The sequence below is a fragment of the Ictidomys tridecemlineatus genome, chromosome 5, assembly GCF_052094955.1.
Source record: "Ictidomys tridecemlineatus isolate mIctTri1 chromosome 5, mIctTri1.hap1, whole genome shotgun sequence".
NCBI lineage: Eukaryota > Metazoa > Chordata > Mammalia > Rodentia > Sciuridae > Ictidomys > Ictidomys tridecemlineatus.
This window is the reverse complement of record NC_135481.1, coordinates 168,410,867-168,437,319: the sequence shown is the minus strand read 5'-3', so window position 1 is coordinate 168,437,319 and position 26,453 is coordinate 168,410,867. Positions and strand designations below refer to the sequence as shown.

Below are 26,453 nucleotides of genomic sequence, written 5' to 3'. Positions count from 1 at the left end.
AAAGCTCCAATGCGCTCTGGCACATAAGTATATTTTAATTTTATAAGTATTTGGCAACTCATGGCCCCGTTTTATAGCTCTAATCTGTGACACCCACAAAGAAGATGTTATTTGCTAGAGAGTATGTGGACATTTAGCAATGACAGTTACTAGAACCCAGTGCCTATCATGCCTAGACAAGATAGATCCCTTTTTCCATGTGTTATTCTTTAAATATGAGGTGTAGTCCCAAACCTCCTGTTAATGTAGGAATATCCAAGGTGAAATGATTGTATGGTAAGCACTGTACCCTGTAAGTCCATCCTATTTTGAATGGGCTAAGTGGATGGTAACTGTAGGCAGGCCGGGTTTGGCTGGAGAAAGTGTTCACTAATGGGGCACATCTTCCCTGTGGCCCCCACCCGCTCTGCTTCCTGGCCTTGAAGAGTTGAGCAGCTTTCCTCCCACAATGCACTGCCTCACCTTGGGGCCCAGAGCCATGGAGTCTGCCATCTATGGACTGAGACCTCTGAAACTGTGGGCCCCAAATAAACTTCCCCGCTGCTGAGTTGTTCTTGTCAGGTGTTTTGGTCCCAGTGGTGAAAAACCGAATAACACAGCACACTTCAGACTCTTTGGAGATGTAATTCCCCAGAACACCTTCTGGAAACTGGGCAAAGCCTCTGTTGTCAGCTCATGGCAAGCCAAGAGGACGAGCAAATCAGCCCAGGGACCACACCACCATCCTTACCTGAGTTGAGGAGGCAGCTTGAACCTGTTCCTCACATCATCAAAGCGGTTTCCCAGGTAAGGGGTGTCCACGGTCACGAATATGGCCTTGTAGCCCATCTGCTCTGCTCGCTTCACCAGCTGCCTGGTGACCTCACGGTCCTTGTAGATGTACAGCTGCAGCCAGCGAAGGGCCTCAGGACCAGCCTTGGCCACTTCTTCAATTGAGGAGGTAGCCCAGGAACTCAGCATCATGCCAGTTCCCAGGGTCTGACAGGCTGAGAAAGAAAGGAGACTATCAAAGCAGGTCAGCTATCTCTCCCTCTCCCAAGCCTTTAAGTTGTAGATCAGTGGGCAAAGACCTTCCCCAGAGCAACTTGGCAATAGGAAGCCACATCTGTAAAATATTGGAAATGTATCCTTTGTGTATGTGGCTTCTATGTAACATCAAAGATTTGCCATATACATATGGGAATATTGAGGGAAACCTGAATGTCTAATCTTGGAGGATTGGTTTACCAGTAATTCCCACACAAAATTAAATATGCACCACAAACATTAAAGTAATGTTATTGTGCTGGTTAATTTTATGTATTAACTTGGATAGGCTGTGTTACCCAGATATTTGATCAAACACATCTGTGTATTGCTGTGAGAGTATTGATAGATTAGATTTGCAGATTATCCACTGTGATGTGGATGGGCCTTGTCTAATCAGTTGAAAGTCTTAACAAAAGACTATTTCCCAAAGAAAAAGGAAATCTGCCAGCAGATTTAGATTTTAACTTTAGACTTGAGCAGCAATCTTGACTTTTCCCTAGTTCTCCTCTGTGCTGTCTAACCTGCAGATTTGAGATTTATCAGACTCCATAATCATGTGGGCCAACTCCTTAAGGTAAATCTCTATCTCCTGTGAATAGATAAAGAAATATAGGTAGAGATAGATATTGATTTAGATACATATTTGTGTGTGTGTGTGTGTGTGTGAGAGAGAGAGAGAGAGAGAGAGAGAGAGAGAGAGAGAGAGAGAGAGAGAGAGAGAGAGAAAGTCTATTGGTTCTGTTTCTCTGGATAACCCTATTACAGTTATTTTTATAAAATGTTCACAGTCATACCAAGTTGTTTGAGATATAGATATTTTAAGGAAAAACATTCTACAAAACGTATAATTCCATATTTGTTCAAATTATAATTATTGGTATAGGAAACTAAATAAAATACATGTTTACCATGGGAAAGATAATTGTCAGTGAGTTTAATTTTTCTTCCTTTATTTTTCTTATCTTTTCTTCCTTAGTTTTTAAAATTTCATTTTTAACGATGTATTCTACCACATATTTTGTTTTACAGTTTTAAAAAGGTGTATATGTTTGAAATCTCAAGTAGACTCAACATTTCTTGAGCAAGATAGCAAGAAACAAGAAACAAAATGAAAAATTAGTAAACAAACATTTGTCTTAGAAGACTTTAACAAATATGGATCTTGGGTTTTCCTCCAAAAGTATTAAAATTGGAGTCAACTTAGTGGAGGAAAAATTGATAGAATGTTTGAATACTATATAGAGGAGGACAGAAGATACATTATAAATATCTAAAACTGACTATATGACTCCAGGTGTTTGGCTGCTCTTAGTGCCTTGTCCTACCAACTGGGAGTAAATGTAGTTACAAAGTGACACTCATAAGATAATGATGATAAATTGGTAAGATGCTACTTACAACGTTGCACTTGCAGGTTAAAATGTTTCTGTACTATAGAGCATGGTGGTGCACACCTGTATGTAATCCCAGCTACTCAGAAGGGTAAAGCAGGAGGATTGCAAGTTTGAGGCCAATCTAGATAACTTAGGAAGACCCCATCTCAAAATAAAAAAATCAAAAGTGCTGTGGATGCAGCTCAGTGGTAACGTGTTTTTCTATCATGCCTAAGGCTCTGGGTTTGATCCCAACCACTGTCAAAATACCAAAAAAAAAAATTTTTTTTAAATTTTAAAAAACAATAAATAAATAAAACTTCTGTGCTTCTCAAACTTTAGCTAATAGCAATAACCAAGTCCCTGGAAGGCTTATGAAAATAGATTTCTGTGTCCCACCTTCAGTGTATGATTACACAGGTCCAAGATGGGGATCCAAGTTTTCCTTTCTAACAAGGAAAACTTGTTACAATAGTGATGCTGCCAGTGCTGAATCACACTCTGACATTTAAGTAGTAGCATCACCAGTTGATAGTAAAAGTCCAAGTTCAAACAGTAATAAAATGGATTTGGTGTTTGAAAAATGCTACTTTTCCCATGACTTTGAAGGTGATTTCATCCTTGTTCTCAGGTCATTTGGGCACATTCAGAAGATGTAAGCTGGAGATCATTAAGTTTATGGGTCATTAATATGTTGCCCCAAGAGTTCCTCCGAGAATTTCTATCGTAGGGTCTTATGACTTGCAAATTGTTGTCCAAGAAAAACCCCATATTTTTCTAAGCAATAACACATATGAACATCTGGACCATTGTCTGATTTTCATTAAGATTTGGAAATATGGAAATAATGCCAGGGGACATTGATTGCTTGGGTCAGAATCTTCTTAACCATCAACTTACCACAAAGAAAGGATGTCCTGGAGAAGATGTGACCTAACTAAGGTCACACAGTGTTTGTTGGACAGCAAAGTAGCATAAAAAACCAAGTACATCTGATCATTCCTCCAGGGAAAGGATCTTTCTAGAACTCTCAGATGTCCAAAAGACTCTCTGGTATCAAGCATGGATGAATTTACTTCTTCTGTATTTCATAGTCATGATCTCCAAGAGAGTAGGTTTACCATGTGCCTGAGAGATGCTAGCATAGTCACATCTCTGAGGAGGCACAGAATCTTGGAATTCAATGAGAAGATCTGCCATATGCCAGAGGTGCAGTGAGGTGGCACAAAGGAGATCCAGCAAAGAGGACCACTCAGATAAAGGGCATCTTTTTATAAATAACACTAAAGCATCCTGTAGGCTTAGCAGTGGCTCTGCCAACAATAACATCGAAGTCTGCAAAAAGATTTGCTTGATTTCATAAGAAATAGCTGCAGACATTAAACCTAGATTGTCAAAATGCCACACACAGAGACATGCACACACACACACACACACACACACACACACACACACACACACACACAAACACAAAAAAAAATGCACAGCTAATTCCTAAGGCACTCAAACCATCTAATTTGTGCAAGGTGTCAGTCTTCACAAGCATGGTACCCAAGTGGCTTGAATGTGGATGTTCTGGGAAAAGAAAGGACAGTCTCTCCGTGCCATCTATTTCCAGAGTTTACCTGATCTGATACAAGCAGCTTATGGAGCTATTGCTGATCCTTATTTGTTTTTCATGATTCAAACTTAAGAGGCTGAAATTTGGAATCTGGATCCCTCAAATTCCAAGATACTATTGTTTCCAGTTTTTAGGCACTTGATAAATATTAGTGATTTAATGCAATTATTCAAAAAGAGTCTCCAAGATGCAGGGGGACTATCAGAGGCTATGCTGACGTATTATCTGTTGAGGCTGTTATTACTCCCAGGAGAAAACAGAAGGAAAAATTTTATAAGGTCTCATGCCTCTTACACCAAATACTGCTGATCATGGTGTTTCCCATTTACTTATGATTATTTTCTGTGATAAAGGGAAATTTTTGATGAATTGCATCCATTGTATTTAACAAAATTTAATATTAAAATGAGCTACAAGAGCCTGAGATTTTACAAGAACAAGATTTTACAAAATAACAATTAAAATTTTGTTTATTCAAGCCAGTCCCCAAAAATCAAAGGCCAAATATTCTCTGTGATATGTGAACATTAATCTACATAAGAGGGTGGAAGGGGAAGAATAGAAGTCCATTGGATTAGACAAAGAGAAATGAAGGGAAGGGAGGAATGAGTCGAGTAACTGTGGACTGAACCTCTGAAACCATAAACCAAACTAAACATTTCTTCCTCTGAGTTGTTCTACCATGCCTTTTCGTTACAACAGTAAAAAGGCTGACTAAACAGTCCCTGATGTTATTCTAAGCCTAAAAATCTGGGCTTTTCTAATAGCACATCCTAGAGATAACATAACCAGGAGCCTTCACCATGAACTAAACATCAATTTCATACGAGAATCCAAAATTTCTTATTTTTAATAAGAAATTTCTTATAAGAAATTTCTTACTTTTAATCCTCTCTTTTATCACCCTTAAGACATATCTTCGAGAATAAACAGCTACACTTTTGAGGTTCTCTAAATTTATTCAGACTCTGGTTATATGTTGGCATTTCTTTCTCATCTATATTTAGGGGAAGCAAATCGAAAAATGCATAGGAGTCACATATTATCACTTAAAGAGACATTGGTGAGGTGATCAGCACTCAGGCATCAAAGATAAAGCTGCATATATGAACTGGGAGATGATATTGATATCTCACAATGAGATATTTGGTTGATTGAAAGTCTAAAGGCCTTGGTTTCAGTACCAACCTTGAATCCCTGAGGCACATTCCACCTGCAAAACATCTGTATGCCCAGCTGCCCTGCCCAGTTTATAACATTGCTGGTTAGTCCAATGACACAGATGTTTGAACATTTTCTGCATAAACTCTGCAACTGAGAGACAGCCTGTCTCAAAATATAAATTTTACAAAGCCTTAACAAAAACTTTCATTTCTGATCAAGGTAATCTGGATGTGAAGAAGTGAAAATGGGAAACATATTGTGTACTTCAATTTTGGGGACCTGGATACTAAGCCCGCCCATGCCAGGTCTTTAATTGAAAATTTACTGAGTGACCCTCTTATTTATCCAGTCTGTTTCTTACCTCCCATTCACTTCAGAGAGTCAAGTCAGACCTTAGATGGTCTTCAGAAGGGAATGTATTTGTACTCCACCTAATATGCTTCATGTTTGAGAATTTCAACTATGCCTTTAATTGGGAACCACCAGTAACTTTCATACCAGACTTCTCTGCTTCTTCTCCAGCTTTGATGTGCATGGCGATCACATGAGAATGCTGACAAAATTCAGATTCTGACCCATTTGTTCTGTAGTGGGACCTGAGATTGTGCATTTCCTAATAGATCCCAAGTGACGTTTATTCTATTGACTCATAGACCATAATTTGAAAACCATGAGGTAGATATTTTTTTTCATGAGTACTCATATAAGGATATGTGTGGTGGTCCTCCCATCTTTGAAGGGCCACTCAAGATTTTCCTTATGGAAAACAGGAAAGAAAAACTAACCAGGGTGGCAAGGTGGGCAATGACACACATGCCAACATCCAGTCATGCCCTGCTGATTACTCGGTCATTACCTGTTAGTAACCTTCCAAATAGGGATACAAATTCTCTTGCCATGGTTTCTCACGTATTCATCTCTTACTTATTTTAATGTCAAGGAATTAAACAGCATTAGAGTGACAACCCCTCAGCACACTTAACCATCATCACTTGTATTTTATAAGCCTGCTTATATGTGCTTTGGACTGCTTCCTAGATTTCAGATTAGAAAAGAAAATAATAAATAACCAAATAAAAATGAAATGGCAGAAGATGAGAAAGAAAAGAAAGAAGTTACTCAAAGCTAAGAAGACACAATTTACCAATTATAAAATAGCTTCCAAATGTTTAATATCAGGTCCAACAATCTTACCAACAGGGTGCTCAGTCATCAGTTAAAACTAAAGCACATCACAAAGGCTTGACATGGAAGGAAATTATAGTGCATCTGAGAAGGATGCCAATCCACAACCACCATCAGCCTCACGACACCAGAGAAAACATCATCAAGGGGAGTAAAGGTCCATTATTTGGAAAATTAATTCATGTGGAATAAACCATGTACCCAGACTGGAGCAGAACAATTAAATAATGTGTTACTTTGGATACAAATGGTTTCCTTGAAAATACCTCCATTTAATGGGAAAAAAAGAATTGATTTTCCCGAGTTAAGTTTTTAAAGAAAAAGGAAGAAGGGGAGGGGGTGGAGGAGAGAAAGGGGTAATTTGTTCAAAGGGCCTCAGATTTTTTGAAGGTACATTTGATTAAAAGGCTTCTGCAAAACTTAGTCACCAAAACAGCTGCACTGAAAATAATTTTGTTGAGAAAACGAATTTTGTCATCTGCACATTGTGTAATGGGGAAAATATGCAATGACAAAGTATCAAGCCGTTGTGTGGTTCTAAACTCAAGGTCTGACATATTGAAGTGTTTGCATAAGTGTGGGCCATAACGTCCACTGTGTGTGTCCGCCTTTCATCATAAGTGCACTTAGGTTACACAGGTTTGCTGAAGACACAATTAACATTGTTGCATAAATATCGAAAATTACGATTGATATTACCCAGAAAATAAAGTTCTGAAGCCTCTGCTCTACACAAAGAATAAAACTTCCACTACAACTATGATCCAAATTCTTTGACGTAGTCAAACAAATCTTAATATACTATTTAGGGAACTTAACCTATTTAAACACTTTCAAGAAAGGCCAAGAAACTAAGACTTAATTATTCTAATACTTCCACGATGCTTCATTGTCTGAATCAGGAACAGAATAAACCTGAGTGACCACACTGCCACTCTATCTCTAGATTTCTTTTTTACTATGCAGAAATATTTTCAAGGAACAAATAGTTTCAGTAACATCTTAGACCTCCCTGCCTTGCCTTTGCTTTATACCTGGGACAGAACTCTACAATAGACTAAAATATTAGCTCTACTGCAATGACTTTCAGGTTATTATTCTGTCATCTGATTGAGCTGTCAGGTCCTGGCATAAGTGGCAGATCACACGGAGACCACACCACAGTGAGATGCCTTTCTATGATGACTTTGAGCAGTATCAAGTTTGCACCTGACAACTTCAATCAACCTCTCACAGTTTAACAATCTCAGTGTTGGGACACACATGTGAGCCTCTGACTTCTCACTGTCTCACTTTAATGCACACAGGCATACTAATTCAGAGGAGAAGCAATCCCATACTCTCAAGAAAGATGCTCTAGAGGCTAAATTTTGGTAAAAAGTTCTTGATAGTATGGCATTTGATATTAGACTTTAATACTGGCAGGTTTTAATATGTTTTAAACATCATTAAAAATTTGTCTGATTGCAAAGTGAACTGAATGCACTTTTGTGAAAACAAAAATGTAATTTTTATGATAATTTTTAGAAATGAATTACTCACTGTCTAGATACAGACCTTTCTCAACTTACAATAGTGAAATCCCTGGTTTTCAACTCTATGATAGTACAAAAGCAATATGTATTCAGTGGAAACATTTTAAAGTTTGAATTTTGATCTTTTCCCAGACTAACCATATCTCATATTTCATGTTTCTCTTGCAATACTGAGCTACAGTTCCCTGTCAGATATGGCATCATTCGGGCAAATGACGAATTCTCTGCAGTGTACTACGAAGCTAAGCCACAGTGATCATTAGGTTATGTATATTAAATGCATTTTCAACTTAAGGATATTTCCCATTTTCAAGGTATTTATCAAGTTATAACCCCACTTTTTAGTCAAGGACCATCTATATATAATATAGCATCATAGGCATGTATATATACAAAGGAGGCCAATAATCTTTTAATACGTGTGTATATGTACACATGTGTGTTGTGTGTGTGAATGCACATGTACATATAATGCGTATCACATGCATTACTTTTCCATTCTTAGAAAAGTAGTTCAAAACATGAAATTGAGCTAAAACTGATCGAAATAAGGGTGAAAAGAGGCATGAACTAGGATTTCAATTTCTTTGTTTTTACTACAATGACACCAGGAAATATTTGCTTTAATTATTTAAATAATTAAATGTTTAGTTAATATAATTTGGGCAAAACTTTAGGGAATCTCTTCCCTTTTGTTCCTCCCTAGTTTTGTTTCTTCTTAATAAAAATGCACAAAATAAACCATGATGTCAGACTTTACAGAGTGAAACAGAACGGGTTCAAGTTCCCTCTCCGCCATTGAATGGTTCTAGTGCCTGCTCAAGGGTTTCCTTCCCTCTACTACTAGAAGCCACTGACACGGACCTTAAAGGTCTATCCTGAGGAGAAATAATAGGGATGTAAAGTCTGAGCATTACACCAAGTGCATAAAAGCCACTTTACTTCAGAAAGACTAAAAGTTTCCTTTAAAGCAAGTCCGGTGTTTTGCCTGGATTAAATAAAATTGAGAATCATGGGGATATTTTCCTAGTAGTTATGCTGAAATGTATATCTACTCGGTCACATAGTACAACACATAAACACATAAATCAATAAAACTTTCAAAAATAATTGGTCTGCGTTTGGAGCAAAGGAAATGACAATTTTTCCTGTAGATGTTCTTTCACTCAATGTTAAGTTTGATCACTTAATCTCGGAAAATCCAAAAATTCAACAGCTAAAGCTCTCACCTACGCCCTAACTCAGTTCTCTGGGGTCTGTATGGCTCTTTGTATTACACTGCAATCTGTTCCACCTGCACCTTATAGGTGGTCAGTGCATAGCTGAGTCCTCAAACTTCACTTTGGAATGTTCTGGCTTTGGGGCTCAAAAAGAAAGTGTTTAGATTTAATGGTTTTATGGTCCATCAAATCCTGTGTAGTAGCCTCTAATTACATTCAGGGGCAGGAATTTCTTTTTAAACTTTTTTTTTTTTTTGACAGCTTAATACGAATTTGCTAATATGCTGAGCATTCCTGGAACGCATTAGGTGGATTTTAATTTTCCTCTATATGAGGTCCCAGTGCTCCCTCATGTGGCATTTGTCTATATAACAAGTCAGAAGCCCAAGGATGAGTGAATATTTAATCTTCTTAAAATTTCTTTTTCGTTACCCATGTTTAAAAGCTGGGGAAAGGAGGAGTTTATATAACCATGGAAAGTGAAGTAAAATTTTATTTACACCCATTATTCGCAAACCCAGACGATTCCCTTATTTATGTTCATAAAGCATCAAGTGACAGAGAAAGCATTGCATTAATTGGTTCTCTGATAAATCAGAGATGCTCTATTTATCTTGCAAGACTGAAATGATACTACCTATTGTATATACTGATGGCACTTACATTTAATATTGCTGTTTTCTTAAATATGTTAAATACTTTTAGAATGGATTCTGTGCCCTTCCCTAAAGAAAATAGTGAATAAAACTTTATAATTAAAAATTTTTTAAATAATCTACCAGAGCCTCAAGTGGATGTGCCATTATTGATAGCGCCATTTATCAAATTCATGATAATATTATAATGTTCCAATAATTGACAATTATTAAAATGCTAATTAAATAATCTGTAGCAACATCTTTCATGCATAGCACAGCATGTAAGAAATTCCAGTCAATGTTTTCTAGTGATTTTCTTCCTTCAACAGAGATCCAGGAATTTTATTTTTAATATTTTGATATTTTAAGACATATGCTCCCAAATTTTATGGAAAGCTCATATTTTCTGATAATTTTAATTTTCTATGGCTTGCTTCATTTTCTCAAAGTCAAAAGGATAAAATTATAAAAACATAATATGTTTTCAATTAATATTCCATGATTTCAGCATAGGGTTTGCCTTAGGCTACAGTTCATGACATCTGAAATATCAGTAACTGACCAGGATATTATAGACACAGCTCCTAAGAGAATGATAACCTTGAGAAAGGTAATTAACCTCCCCAAGCCTCAGTTTCCATATCCACAGGGATTGAAGAATAATCGAGGAAAGATTCTCAGGAAGACAGAGAAAATGAGGAAAATAAAGGGAAGAATCCCACAAATATATAAGGGCCATCAGTGGAGTAGAGGGAAGATATAGAGGGGGAGAAATGGAAGAATAAAAAGGGAGGGACTGAGGAGTGAAATTGAACAAACTGTACTGTGTACATATATGAATACACTGCAGTAAATTTTGCCTTTATTTAAAGTGCCAATTTTAAAAATTATAAATAGATATATAAAATAAATATAAAAAGTTATAAATAAACAATAGGAAGAGGATGGGAAACAAGGAGAAGGAGGAGGGGAGAGAAAGAGGTAGCACTAGGGACTAAAGTGGAACACATTGTGCTCCATGCTTGTATGATTACGTCAAAGTAGACCCCAATGTTATGTATAACTATCATGCACTAATAAAAAGACTTTCTAAAAAAAAATAATAATGAACTTTTATTGGGCAAAGGGGAGGGAGGAGGGGAGGAGGGGGCATAGGGCAGGAAAGATGGTGGAATGAGATGGACATCATTACCCTAGGTACAGATATAACTGCATATGGCGCTACATCATGTACAACCAGAGAAATACAAAGTTGTTCTGAAATTGTGCACAATGAATCAAAATGCATTCTTCTGTCATTAAAATAAATTAATTAATAATAAAAATACAAAAAAATAATGCTCTTACAGCTTTGGACTCTCATATTTTTAATGTGGTAATAAGAAACAAATGAGATTACAAACTCAAATTGCCAGGTACACATTAATTGCTCAACAAATGTTGACTTTGATCATTTTTCATAAGATTCTGAAGTATTACTTTCAGAATTTGCAATATTTATTAAATGGGTTTTTGTGTTTTCAGCAAGATCCAAAGATAAATAGGTATCTACTTCCTCTGCTCTATCTCAGGTATACAGTATGAGAAAGAAATCAAGCACATATAAATACTCCCCATTTAAATCTCCACATTTGGCATAAAATGTGGTAGAAAGAGGTAGGATTTCAGGAAAATAAGGAAGGGCAGCTCTGTCCTTTGTACAGAGTATTCAATGAACGTTTAAATGGGATAAAACCATTTATTTATATACTAAAAAAATTGTAAAAAAAAAATCCCGCATTTCTGTTAGGAATTTTCAGGTTTTATTTTTGGAGTTTTCTTATTGAAGAATTTTTGTTGTTGTTGTTGCTGCTGTTTATTTGTTTGCTTTGTTTTCTTTTCATCTTAGCAGCAATTTAAAAAAAAAAATTTTTTTTTCTCCTAAGATCCAACATGAAACACAAGTACCTGTATGTTTGGTGACACAACTAAGGTCTCTAAGATCCTGGAAACCACCCTAGCACCACTTTCTTGGCTCAAGCCCCTCATTTTATCAGTGAAGAAACCGAATCCTACAGAGTGAAAATGACCTGCCACAAGAAGCAAAACCAGTTAGTGGCAGATTTTCACATAAATCAGACGTCCCAGCTGAGCAGCCCAGGGGACAGTTGTAGCCCACAGAAGTATTTGCTTTGGCCCACATATTGTTCCCTCAAATAGTGTTTTAGAGCATTTTGATTTATTTGCCAACATATAAAAACCAGGAGATTGTACATAAAATCAAGATTTCTGGCTTCTCTTAAAGATTTGGCAACCCCTCATCCTCACTCCTTGGGGGGGAGAGTCAGTGAGCCCTAAGATGTGGCTGCCCTCTTTGGGATACAAAGACAATCTCAGCAAGGATTGGATGGAACCTGTGATCTCAGGTTTACTACTTTCTCCACCACTTGTGCGGTTGTTTTCTTAATTCCTTCCCTCTTCGGACATTAACTTTACAAGCTTAACCCTTAAAGGCCTTTTTTGAGGCCCCCTTTATAAAGCTTAAGACAAAAATATTTTTAGCTGAGAAAGAGGAATTTTCATTCTCACCAAGGTTAAAATGGAGAGGACTTTCTGAAAGTGGGTTTTTACATGTGAAAGAGAAATATTTGGAGGGCTTTGGATTTGGAAGAAGGATAAATAAAAAGTATGCCCCATTTCTGTAAGCACTTACTTCAAGAATCCTCACAAGAATCCCTGAAAGTTCTTATTTGTATAGGTTTGCCACATTTAGTAAATCTTAGGTTAAAAAAAGTGATTTGTTCTTTATCTAAAATTCTCATGTAACTTGTCCCTGTATTTTTTTCTGGCCACCTTATAGTCATCTCCATTTTATATTTTTTAAAAAGTTTAGCTCTGCTGGTAATTTTGAAGTATAAAACAGCACCATACTATGAGGTGAGAGAAAAGGCCAAAGTTTCTTTAAAGTCAGACTCTGTGAAAACGTCTGAAGAACTCATTGGGAATTGAAGACTACATTGCCATGGCAACATTCAGAACTTTCTGGAGGCACATACTAATTACTCAAGCCAGATCATTCCCTATAGATTCAAGTGGCCTTCACTCTCACTGACTACAGTGATGGGGACATTTTCTCAAGAGACAGATTGCTAACTAACCTCTGTCCTCTCAACTTGGCACCTACTTCTCTTCCTTGCAAGGGGCTACATCCCTGAAATCTGGAAAATTCAGGGGCCAGTTAACTAGGAGAGTGACAGAAAAATCTCTTCATAATAACATCCATAGATTTCACAATGTTCCCAAGGATTGCGATTACTAGAAACGATTTCCATTTTCTTTTGTGGGATGATGGAGTAAATCAAATAGAAGCTTCATAATTGCATGATGGTTTTCTGAGTTTCAGAAAAGACAGTAATCTTTACCAAGTATGAATGTTCTCATACTCTTACTTAAAATTTTCCCATGGCTGCATATAGCCATCAGTTAACTATCATCCTGGTATTTATTCCTCTGGAAGCCAACGATGACAGGATGATTGAGTGCAAGTTGTTCTAGGTAGGGATGATCCCAAGGTGATCACTGGAGGAAGGAGGGAGTGAGAGACAGATATAGGAAGATAGCCAACCAGGAAGACAAGGCTGATGGGCAGGAAACTTTGGTGGACCATTAGAGCTCAATTCCATTGGGTGACAGTATTAGTAAATGCTTCAGTTACTCTGCACAAAGAGAATTGAGCTATTTATCCACCAGTTACTAGACATCACACATTCATTCATTTACTCCCAACTTAGCCATCCATGGGCTCCTGCGGCCAGAGAAAATGTCAGGCAAAAAGTTGCAGGTTCAGAAAAAAAGGAGGAACAATGTTGGAATATATCTGGGGCACCAACAGAATCTACTCCAGGGACACATCCCTCCCTTCCAAATAACCCATCATTCCACAACGAAAACACTGTGACCGAGAAAGAGAAATCCACTTGACTACAAGCCAATGACCACTGGTTTGGGGGGTTAATCTGAATGTTAAACAGACCAATAACCCATTGATGGAAGCCTTCAAAATTCTGAAGTTCTCCAGGGAGGTTTCTCTCACAAGTCTGGAATATAATCTTTCTGAAACTCAAGAAGTCTGGAATAAACTTCAAGGGAGGTTGATCTTATAAATCTGGTTACTCTTGAGAGCAGTGTAACCAGTCATTGACATCACCAAATCCTCTATGACCTCAGTGTCACTATATTCCCTTCATGCTGTCTTTTCCACTTTTTTCAAATGTCTCTTATATATTTTGTTATCCTGAAAGAACTACTTTGCATGCATCTAAAGTTATAAATTAATTACTTCCACAGGATTGTGATTGGCAAATAAATGGATTTCTTCTCTTGACACTTCAGAAGATTTTTCCAGACATTCAAGGCCATGAGGAACTCCAATTCTGAAGACAGAATAGCTGGATCTGAATCTTACCTCTAACCCTTATTATCCATGTAATCCCCAGCAAGTTACTCATCTGGTGTGTAACTTGGTTTCTCATGCGTAAAATGGATTTAACAATATGGCTTGATTCTCCAGGCTGTTTTGAAAATTCAATCCTTTAATAATTGTAGTGGCCTTCATAGTGACTTATAAGTGTCTGATAAATAACTCTAAAGGGATTAGACTCTAATGAGCATTTAATATCCTCTCACAGTTTAGTGCTCAGGAAAATAATGTTAGATAAAATAGTCCTACCTAGGGGTTGTGGTTGTAGCTCTGTGGTAGAGCGCTTGCCTAGCATCTGTGAGTCAATGAGTCTGATACTCAGCAGCACATATAAATAAATAAATAAATAGATCAAGGTCCATATATATATATATATATATATATATATATATATATATATAAGTTATATATAAAACTTACATATATATAATTTTTTTTAAATCCTGACTAGGCTCTGAAGTCATTCATAGTTTCTAAATAGCTTTCTTTTCTTCTTTACTGACACCCTATATTCAACAAAAATAAGGAACACTAACCTTGGCACCATTAAAAGTGACCTTACTAACTAAGAAACCTGCTTTCTCTGTAATTATAGCCATTTGGCCAAAATGAGACACTGACACCTGCCAAACATCAAGTAAAGGTGTATGTATAAAAGCAACTTGTTAGCTCTGGGATGTCTTACCCACTGCTTATTAATTTCTATACTTCATTCCCTTCATTTCCATTCTCTTTATGGTTTTCCTTTTTTCTCCCCTATTTTAAATCTAACCTGTATTGAATTCTTCTTAAGAAATCATCCAAAGAGCAGTTTATAACTATGGACCAAGAGTCAGAAGAATAAAAAATCAGGAATAATCTCATCACTCACGCATAAACCTTTGTAAACTCTGGTAGGCATCCTCATCTTTAAATATATACTTTTTAAAATATTAAATAATAGCAATTTTCTATGTCATTATACTCTATGATATCATTTTTTAAAATTTCATTCCATTTTCAATGCATCCTACTTTTTGCAACTTATCTCCAATGATTGAGACATTTTTACAACTTTTTGCCTATTAAATATATAATAGATGTGCTAGAGATTACTCTTGCCAAACGTGTATGAAGCCCTGAGTTAGAACCCCAGCACTGCAAAAAAATTAAAATTAAAAAAAAATAAATTAAATTAAGAATAAGAAAAATAACAGATGGCAAAGTCCTTGCAGAAGTGTTTTTCCTCAAAGTACTACTTTCTTGGAATTCCTAGAAAATAATGTGTAGCATCACATGGAATTCACATTTTTAGTGCTTTTTACTATGCCAAAATACTTTTAATGCCTAAACATTTTTAGAAAGATTATTCCACCATACATTATTCCTCATCAGCTTTTTATAATGCACAGTTTACCGCTAAACCTCAGCATACTGTATGATCTGAAAATAACAATTTGATATTCAGAAAATGAGAAATATTGTTATGATTTACATTCCTTTGCCTATCAGTGTAATTAAATCTTTTCTTGCCTATCAGTGTAATTAAATCTTTTCCATCCGTTTATTGGTGGTTTTAATGTTTCCATTTGTTAATTTCCTACTTACATATTTATTTCCACTTATATATTTTTGTACCTTTTGGGTGATATGTTATTTTCTTTCTCAAATATATGGGCTTTTTATACAGAAGGGACATTAACCCATTGCTGTCACATTTTATCACTTTTTTCCAATTGGCCTTTTTCTTTAAATTTTTATAAAAATTTTAGAGCAATAATGTTTTAGTTCTGTATGTTTGTTTGCTTTACTTTACTGGTTGATTCCTATGGCATTTTTGCCCAACTTTAAATAGACATATACCCATTTTGTATTTAGTAACCAGTTTTTCCTTCTCCTTGCCTAATTTTCAGGATTCCCATAAATCAATGCCAGGAATCCCAAGGCCACTTACCTGCATGTGGTCTAGGATTAAAAAGAAATAAGGAAGGAAAGAAGGAAGGAAGGAAGGAAGGAAGGAAGGAAGGAAGGAAGGAAGGAAGGAAGGAAGGAAGGAAGGAAAAGAAAGGAAAGGAAAAGAACAGAAAAGAAAAGAAAGGAAAGGAAAAGAAAGAAGGGAAGGAAGGAAGGAAGGAAGGAAGGAAGGAAGGAAGGAAGGAAGAGGGAGGGAGGGAGGGAGGGTGGAAAGAAGGAAAGAAAGAAACAAAAATAAGTGCCAGCCCCAGTTGCCTAAGTCTGCCCAAAACCCAGAAGAATCCATTCTGACATCCCTGGTAGAATTTTGTGGCAAACATTTCAAAGAGAAAAATGAATCCACAAGATCTTTAATTTTTAGAACTAAAATGCCTTAAAATAGTATTTGATTCATGCTCATTTGGCCTTCATTTCCAGTTCTACTGAGCATCAAAAGTTGTCAAGTAAAATTTATTACCAACTTTTATAGGAGTTTTTAAAGCAGAAATTACAGTGATATATGCATAGCCTTTTAAATGCTAATCATTGCTAAGGAACTAGGAAGTTCAAAAATTAGGCACAATAGGAGATTTCTTTACATCATATTTGATTTTCTCTTTGCTGTCTCTTAAGGCAGTTGAAAATGCTCTATTGGAAAAATAATGCATCCATAAAAAAGAATCTTAATCCAAAATCATAGGAGAAAACACAAGCAATCTGATTGCTTCTGTTCTTTTCAGTGTGAAATCACTTTGGCTTGGAGAAAGTAGAAGATCTTTGAAATAGGGTAGCTACCTAGTTAATCCCACTTCTGCCCCTACATAGCTGTGGCCTTGGAAGAGCCATTTCTCAGACCTTCATTTTCTGAGATGTTGATATTAACACCCATAACTAACATTTATTGAGCCACTAATCTATGCCAGGAACTTAATATATGTGAATTTATATTCTCGGTAACCCAATGAGGCAGGTATGAATTTTATCCTCATTTTATAGCTGAGGAACCCAAGGTGTAGAGCAGTATGTTGCCCAAAGACATGCAACTAGAAAATGGAAGAGCAGGATATATAGCATTTTTATGATAGAACCAACAAGCTTATTTTTTCTGAGTGCAGGGAAGTGTTTGCTTGATGCATCAGAGAAGATTTGCTAATCATTTTTCTTCTTCTGTCCCTGTGCTAAGGACATTCTTCCTACCTCTCACAGTTGCAAGTTCCCCATCCACATGAGCCATGCACTGCATGGCAGTAGCCCCAGCACATATTGGCATGCTGACCCACTGTCCTAAAACAGAAGTTGACAAATCGATTTCAGCAACATTCTGGAGCATCCTTGGATATAGCTTCCATCTACGATTAAAAAAGATAAATAGCTTTAGAATTTGAAAATATAACCAATGATTTGATATGGCATTTTATTCAGAAAGAAAAAAAATGTTAGATTTTTTTGCATCAAGCAGATGATATCACAAAGCTAAAAGATAAGAAGCAATTTTAATTGTTAGGGCAGAAAGTTAATAATAAGATGATAAGGAATATGATGCAGAACAATACATGGCACCCCTTAGCATGTAAAACTTTATTTTTATGTATGTATCAATCAAAATTCAAACATACAAAAAAGATGACAATGAATTTCCCAAGCTATTTATTTATTATTTCTTACTAGCAATTTTTAATTAAAGTATAAAGAGCATACAGTAGAATTTACCAACACTTTTGTACATGTTTGTAGATTGTGAAAAACATATATAGTGGCATAACTGCTAAGAAAATGAGGAGCCTTAATAGCTCAGTTTCTCCTAAATTTTCCCATGCCTGCCACCTTTCCTGAATATGCAAAGTGCATTTAGTCCATCTTCAAGAGTTCCCAAAGTATTAACGGTTTCAGTGTTGCCTAAAATTCCAAGTCCAGAGTTTCATGTTAGATTTAAGACAAATTCTTTACTGTAAGTGTGAGCCACTGTAAAAAGCAAAAGCAAGTTATATATATCCAATATATAGTGCCACGAGTAAACATTCTCATTACAAAAGGAAGGAATAGATGCATGTAATGAAGGAATGGGTCTAAAATCCAGCCAGGCAAACAAGTCCTGCATGTGTACAGACACTTGGTAGTGAGATGTGATAACCAAAAGACTTGTGTAATTCCATCCCTGTGGCCTTGTTGGTTGCCATCCAATTGGCCTCTATCTTAGGCAAGCTGTCTGCAGTCAGCAGCTTCCCTTGGCAGGTGTTCTATTTAATTGACATCTCTGAATCCCAGGGGTCTTTATTGCAGCTTTGACTTCACTCTGCTGACTTCATGCATTGTCTTCTCAAAGATGCCTGCAAGGATTCCAACCCTGCTACACTTTGCCTGGCCTCCCAGACCTTTGAAATCTAAGTGGAATCTTCCATCACCCCCTAACTCCAGCATCCTGCATTCCTGCAGAACCAGCACCAAGGAGATATCAACAGCTGCTGCCAGCTCCAACAGTACATGGGACTCCTTGGATCAGAGCCGCACCAGCTTCTGAAAGCTGAGGCAGCTGAGTGCAGTGAAATCAATCCTGGGCAAGAGATTTCCAGATTCCCCCCATTGGCAGAGTTCCACCAAGGTGTCTTCTCAAAGGAGTTTTCATTTTTACACCCTTGAACCAGCCATGAGTGTGATCTTGCTGATTCCTCTCAAAGCATCTTTCCTATTCTTTCTGTGCAAAGTACTTAACTTCACTTTATTGGTGGTAATCTCTTCAGCAACCACATCTTCTTTGGCCTCAGTTTTATTTGTGTTTTTTTTTGTCCAAACCACAAATTTTTAAAACTTATTTTCTTCTGCATTCTGCTTCTGATTCTCACAGTAAACCTGTGAAAATAATTTAGAGGAGGAAAGATTTATTTGGGGCTCATGGTTTCAGAAGTTCAGGCTATGGTCAGCTTATCCCATTGCTGTAGGCCTGAGGTGAGACACAACATCATGGAGTATAGCACAGAGAAGCTTCTCAGCTCATGGCAGCTGGGAGGCAAAGAGACAAAGCCCCACTTGCTTTTACAGTAAAACACTCCCCATCTCAATCCTCTGGCAACCATAAATGTGTTTTTTTGTTGTTGGGTTGCTTTTTTTGTTTTTTTGTTTGATTGTTTGGTTGGTTGGTTGGTTTTGTTTTTTTGTTTTAAAAATTTTGCTTTGCAAGAATATCCTAGAGTCTTTAATAATATTCTTTTTCCTTTGAATATAATGAATTTGAAATCTGTCCATGTTGTTGCATTTATCAATAGTTGGTGCCTTTTGATTAATGACTAACACTCCACTATACAGGGGTATCACAGTTTGTGTATCCATTCCCAAACTAAGGGACATTTGAAATGTTTTCAGTTTGAAGTGATTATACATAAAGCCACTATAAACATTGACCTACAGGTTTTTGAGAAAACATAGTTTGTATTTCACTTCCCTCTGGTCATTTTGAAGATGGACAGAGGCTCAGAAGGTGGATTAGAGTTGAAGAAGATATATTACATCACTTTCTCTTCTTTTTTCTGTAATGCATAGTAGCTGCAATTGTTTTTTAAATTATAATTTGCTTTCTTCAACATGGTTGAGCTGAATGCTGTACTCATTGATGTGTGATAATGAGGAAGGATAACCCTTTTTAGATGAGTTGAACATTTTCCTTGAAAATATTAGTTAACTGAAACCAGAATTTTGGGCTTAAACAGTTTTTGACTTCTGAAAATTATCTTACATGATTTTTTTTTCTGTGATTCTTCCATGTTGGAGTAAAAAATTTCAAAAGCAAAACAAACAAAAATTCACTAGTAAAACTTACAGACGCAACAATTCTCTTTTCTCCAAGCAAAATGTACATCTCTAACTCATTTGGGTTCATTATTTTCCTCATTAATGAACGACTAAAGCTGAAGAAAATTCAGTCTTATTACTAATGAGTATTGGTCTAATGAATTGCTTGCCACAGACACACATCTATACCTAACCAACACTTAACTCACACTTCCTTTCCTAGAGAGATTGAAGTTTTTTTCAGTAAATATGGAGAAATGTGATATAGTAATGGAGTAATTGAGGAAAAAAAAAAGTCCTCATTTGAAGCCAACTTCAATTGAGAAATTCTGCCTTAATATTGCTTGTGAACTAGCTAAGGGTCTGTAATCTAACCCATCCATTATAAAGTAAAACATCCAGTCCTTAAAAAGCACCATAAAGTAGTTTCACTGTGTGATTTCTATGCTATTCCTTTGAACATCATAATTGTCATTATTTATGTCACACCGTACGCTATGCTGCTGGAAGTCTTTTCTTCTCCACTGACCTTCACAGCATGATTCTTTGATCTCCGTGTTGAAGGGAGAGAGGCAAAAGCCTTGAAGGGAGCTTTTATTACCAACCATGTGTGTTCTTAGAATGAGAGAAAAAGATTTTAATAGCAGCCATTGGCATGCCAGCTAGGAAGGCACTAATATTGACTCAGGGCTGGGGAAACAATGAAAGCCTTTATGGAGAGGATACACAAAGCTACAGGGTATGGGCTAAGGGTGTGTGTGTGTGTGTGTGTGTGTGTGTGTGTGTGTGTGTGTGTGTGGCAAAGGGGACTTTTTCAATGTCTTATTCCTATTTGAAAAGCCAGGCTCTCTCCAGACAGCAGCTTTACACTTCTCCACCTGGTGGCGCAGTCACCTTAATAACTGTGCTGCTGTTGCTGCTTTCGCCACAAATGCTATTTTCTGTGCTGAGGATGTTACAGTGAATCATCAGCCAATGAACGAAATCCAATTCTGGGCAAAATCAGATAAAGCCAATGGAGCGGGAAAATGTTCATCCTCTAAGAGTCATCCACGTTTGGACATTTTCCAAAGTTCAAGGACACTGAGTTTGCCAGATGGTTCCTATAGCTTTCCAAGCCCTACACAGCCCACCCGAATGAAACTGACTGTCCCAGGATCATGCAAAAATGATGCTCTCATGGGGCCTCAGTTTTGGAAAGTCTTTAAAGATGCATCGAATGGTTGAACCAACTGAAGAATAAGACTTTTTTCAAAGGATAGAAAATAAGATGCCATTAACAGGACTTTTAGCCCAAGGAGGCCCTCAAATTTAACTTATCAAAAAAAAAAAAAATCAACACAGGCACACACTCTCCAAGAGGTGACTGCTCTTGGAAGACATCCCAGCTTTAAAGCCTTGTGCTTATTGATCACACCTACCAAGCACAATGAATGACTGTTGCCTAAGTCCTTCAAACACTGTCACCTTGCATTCCAATTCCCTTACCTTAATATTTTACTTTGAGACAGAATGCAAAAAGTGCCTTAACCACCTCTGGTGGCTGTTAATTAATAGATATTGTGATGAACACTGAAAATGCTACTGGTGAGTTTATATGGCTTCTGGAATATCAAAGTAAAAACATCATCACTTTTATTCTTCAGTGATTAACAGAAGAAAAGCACACAGTTGTCAGTGTCATTAGGTGACCTACAGTGAAAGAGAGGAGCTTCTATTTTTGAAACCAGAGGGCCTCTGAGTACCCAAATTATAGAATGATTTTCTATCAATAATTATTTCAGAAAAAGCCACAATATATGTGCAGATCATGCTTTAGGAGACTGCTTTGAGAGCATGTAGATGAGAAAAAAAATATACCATTCCTTCTCAAATTAGCCCTAATTAGGTCAGGTCACAAAAAATGCAGCAAGCTGACATTCACTCTGTTCTTATCATATTTATATTTGCAATAGGAAATTTCGTTCTTCTGAGTAGTTCCATTTATTCTTCATTTTGTTTTTTGTTGTTGTTGATTGATTGTTTGTTTTTGTTGTTTGTTTTTGGTTACAGTAATACTAAAGTCCCAAGTCTTTTTCTTTTTTTTTTTTTTTTTATTGGTTGTTCAAAAGTCTTTATCATAAATGTCTCCAAGCGATAGCTGGGTCACATGAGTGGCCCCAGTCCCCAAAACTCCAAAATGTAGTTGTCCGATCTGAGTACAGAGAGATAAACACTGTTACTTTAAATGACTCTTTGTTGTCCTTGTGGTAGGAGGAGACCATTTCACAAATGTCTTTGAAATACCCTGACCTTAAGTTACAACGGGTTATCTGAGGTTTAGGTGTTGCACCCTTTATTTGAATCAGAGTCAAAAAAAATTTCAGGGTGATTTCTTTCATGCTATCAACCCAAAGCCACCAAAACCCTGGCAGAAAATCTTTTAGTTACATGTGACATCTAGATAATACAAGACAAAGAATCAAGGGTCACCCAGCAAGTCACACAGCAAAAGAGGAATTGAAATGTGAAATAGGTAACCATGAGTATGTGTTGCAATACAATCTCAAGTGCTCGATAACAAAAGAGTATCAGCTGCCTTCCAAAGTTGATAATGTCTTTTTTTTTTCTTTAAGGATGAACAAAAATGAATTGTCAAGATTCATGGAAAAGGTGGCATTGCAAACTCTTTCCCATTACCTGCCACCCTTCCCTAAATTTCTCAGTGCACACATAGGAAGGTAATAATCTCTGGAGTGCCACATGATTCAAAATAAGCCACAGGATGGTTCCCACCCTTTGGCTCTTTTCTCCGAAGGCTTCTCTGAGCCAACTGTTTGGAGTCCATTTAATATTAATTCAATCCTCCAGAATTATGGGAACCCAAAGTCAATATGCATTCATGGGATTTAAGCTCCTGTGGATGGAATTTGCTCTGGCTCACTGCTCTGTCCTCAGCTGGTAGTACAGACCCTAGCCCCTAGAGACTGCTATAAGCAGAAGTTAACTCATTGGCAAGCATTGGGGGAGGGGCCAAGGAGTGTGGAAAGCTGTATAGAAATGGCCTGGGTGATCACCAGCACCAATACTGAGACACCAGCTTCCTGCGTGTATCAAAGGCTTGAAATTCCCTTGGTTGTAATGGCCCATTTGGTTTCAGGTGTTGTTTTCAGACCACTCACAGAAGAACCATGTCACCTGTCGAATAGAATTGACATGGGCGCAATTGACATGACAAGATGTCCAAGAAGGGACATCTTCCAGAAGCAGAAAATTTTGATGGGGTCCAACATAGAAAGAAATGATTAGAAAAGATTAGATTATGCAGAAATGTAAGCCCCTCCACTCTTAGGCAACAATCCCTATCATGAATTCCCCAGAATTTTCGAGTTCAAATGGGGGAAAACCTGAATCAAGGGTTGCAAGGTCTGGGATAGGTCCTACCCTTTATTCCATGGCCAAACTGGGGCATCCTGACCTGTAGGTCAATCAGCGCTGCCTGCAGGAGATCAGCTGGGTTAGAATGATTTTATCTGTCCTAATTTACATATAGCAAAGTGATTTTGAGTGATTTCACTCTAGATTCAAGAACTCAAAAAGAAGCAGACTCTTCCTCCCTGGATATTTTCTGTCTCTTTTCCTTTAATTTATCACCATAATGAGCACCTACACTATTCATTGCCTTTAGTAAGGACGGTAATGGAAGATGGATGGAACTAACAGTGTATTGCAGCCTCCCCTCCCCTCCTCCAGAAAATAAACCACTTCTGTATCTGCTGAGAGAAAAACACTCCTTTAAAGATATCTTGTTCCTTGTTTTTATTACAAACAGAAAACATAAACCATGACATTCACCATTTTGAAATATGAAAGTCAAGGGAAAACTAATTTGGGAAGAGAAATGAAGCTTTTTGCAGGAGAGATGAAACAGTGAAGTTGAAAGATGAATGTTACGTAGACAAATTGAAATCTAAAGTGGAAGTTTAAACAACAGTAATCAAAATGAATGATAACACAGGAAGCCAGCAGGATGGAAACATCTGAGGCAGTAATCCTATCTGGTTCAACCAGATAAGATGGCTATCTTGCAGTTAGTGTTATTTCCTACCCCATGAACATGAGCACTCACTGTCACTCTCACAGAAAAATAAATAAATAAAATAAAATAAAGGCATCAAAATTTATGACTAATGTTATGTGTGGTTAAATTAACTACCATCATACTTCCAAGTGTAGACAGAGGGGTAGCTTTTACAGTCAATTGTTCAAGATTCTCAGCTTTGGAATATTTCAAACAATCCAAGAACTCAAGATTCTTCACATCCCCCCAGAAATTTCCCCTCTCCATTAAATGCATATCTAGACAAATAATTCTACACCACCAGCACAAACCTGGATCTCATTTTGATGCTATATCTTAGTGTAATATTAAAGCACAATTTTACATTAAAAAATTCTTACCTGGAGAATGCTGTAATATTATCAGCCAAGGTCTCCTGATCATTTGCCCCAGATCTATAATAGTCATATATAGACTTTTGAAGCACTGATTTAGCATGTTGTTCATAGTCATCGATACAAACCAGCCGGGAGAACATTTTCCTAGCTTATTGCGACCTCGGCTGTTACTGGCTTTTTGTTGTTTATTTTTTGAGTATTGCCTTCTACACCCTGACAATTCCATTATTTGTCAATTATTAATAGACTTTTGTCAAAGTTCATATTTAGTTCTCTGTTGCTTACATCAAGTAAGCAAACATTATATGCTTAGACTTTGAAATTTAATTTGCAAGGTTATCCACCAAAGAACACCTAAGCCACAAGAAGTTGAGATTGGGGAGGCAGAAGGGGGCAATGAAGTGTCTATCACATTGAAAAAGCAGAGAAATGAATAAAAAAAATAAGGACTTAGTATCTATGTGAAATCACTTTTGGTTTAGTTGTGCCTATGGCTGATTCTTCCACGTTACCTGCCTTTGGTCTTTGCTTTGTTCCCAGAACAGACTGCCCACTCATTTTCCTTCCACATTTGGATCATGTACATATTATATGAAAATGAAATACACTTCTACCAAATATGAAATTTAGCTGATTATAAACCTTTGGCTTTAACACGGAACATTATGGCCACATTCACAACTAATTCTTAAAAATTATCCCTTGGAGGGGATATAGAGAAGTGCCATTCCAAAGGACAGTGTGATCTCAACCTAAAATTTCACCCAATCACAGAATATCCAATGATGGTTTGGATCAGCAAGATGTGATTAAGAAAGCAATGTTCCCATCTCTTCAACAGCTGACCTCCAACTGCTTACAACTGTATGAGAATTTTCTTCTAAATTTGGAGCCTGCTTTTCCATCCACATGACTGAAATGCTTAGTGTTATGAAATCAATATCTCATGGAACAGCCTTCAACCATGAACTTAAGGGAGATGGTGCATAAATACCACCTCAAATCCCTCACTCCTCTGGTGGAATCATTCCTCTGTTCTGATTCTATGACACAGGCTGCAGTTACCCACAGTGAGTTGCTTGATAACCCAGCGGTAGTGAGTGCTTTCCTTTGGTCTCACTGCCCTACACCTTATCAATGCTCATTCCATCTCCCAAACAAAACCCTTTTATTTGAATGCTTGTCTCACAGTCTTCTTTTGGTGAAACCCAAACTAAGACAAGGATAAATATTAACAACTATTTTGAGGGTTGACTGTCATGAATGAAGGGCATAGCATTATTGAAACACTTAGCATGTATGAGATATGTAATAAATACTCTCTGCTCTTCTCGATATAGTTTGCATTTTTTTTTCTAAAAGAGTTTTTCTTAATACCAATTATGTTAAAACAAATCCCTCACATGCAAGAGAATGAAAAAATAGATTCTTGGGCTTTTATGACATCATTGCTGTTCTGCAAGTCCATTGGTTCCTGAGTATTTTCTTGTTACATTTGCAATTAGTTCAATTTATTTTCTATGCCCTCAAGAACAATGCCTTCCTGAAGTAATACAGATTTTTATATCTGGATCTTTTGAACAATTGTCTTAACTTGTACTTTATGAAATTCCATAGAGTAAATAGGATAGGATGTAGAATCATAGGGTCTTACACTGAGTGAGGGTCTTCTAAGTATTTTGTAGTGAAAAAGCATCCAAGGTGAAAAGAATTACTAGGATTTGGTATGTAATCTGTAATACAGTTTTGACCTACCTGTGGCCACAGAGCAGACAGAGTCCAGTCAACTATCATGTAAAATTCCTGCTCTGTGCATCACCAAACAGAGCAGAGGCAGGATGTGGACCAAATCCACTTGTATAACTAACAAAGCAACTAGAAACCAAAGATGCTGGTTCGATAGCAGTTCATTGGACAAACTGGGAATGAAATAAGCACCCAAACTATAAGCATATCTAGGCCTTTCCCAGCTTTAAGGAAAAACATAATTTTTAAATTGATTTTTTAAAAAATAAATGACAGTGGAATACATTATAATTCTTATTACACATCTACAGCACAATTTTTCATATCTCTG

At 36.9% G+C, this 26,453-nt stretch overlaps 1 protein-coding gene across 1 annotated transcript in view; it reads right to left on the bottom strand.

The window, feature by feature from the left end:
- Hao1 (hydroxyacid oxidase 1) overlaps window positions 1-24,570 on the bottom strand; it is a 49,215-nt gene extending 24,645 nt beyond the window's left edge. Inside the window, exons 1-3 of the mRNA XM_005320488.3 lie at window positions 24,380-24,570; window positions 17,354-17,505; window positions 731-986 (exon numbers count right to left, since the gene is read on the bottom strand). Of these exons, the coding sequence (XP_005320545.1) occupies window positions 731-986; window positions 17,354-17,505; window positions 24,380-24,516 (545 nt within the window). The 5' untranslated portion in view covers window positions 24,517-24,570. The remainder of the gene's footprint in view (window positions 1-730; window positions 987-17,353; window positions 17,506-24,379) is intronic.
- Between the last annotated feature and the right edge of the window lie 1,883 nt (window positions 24,571-26,453).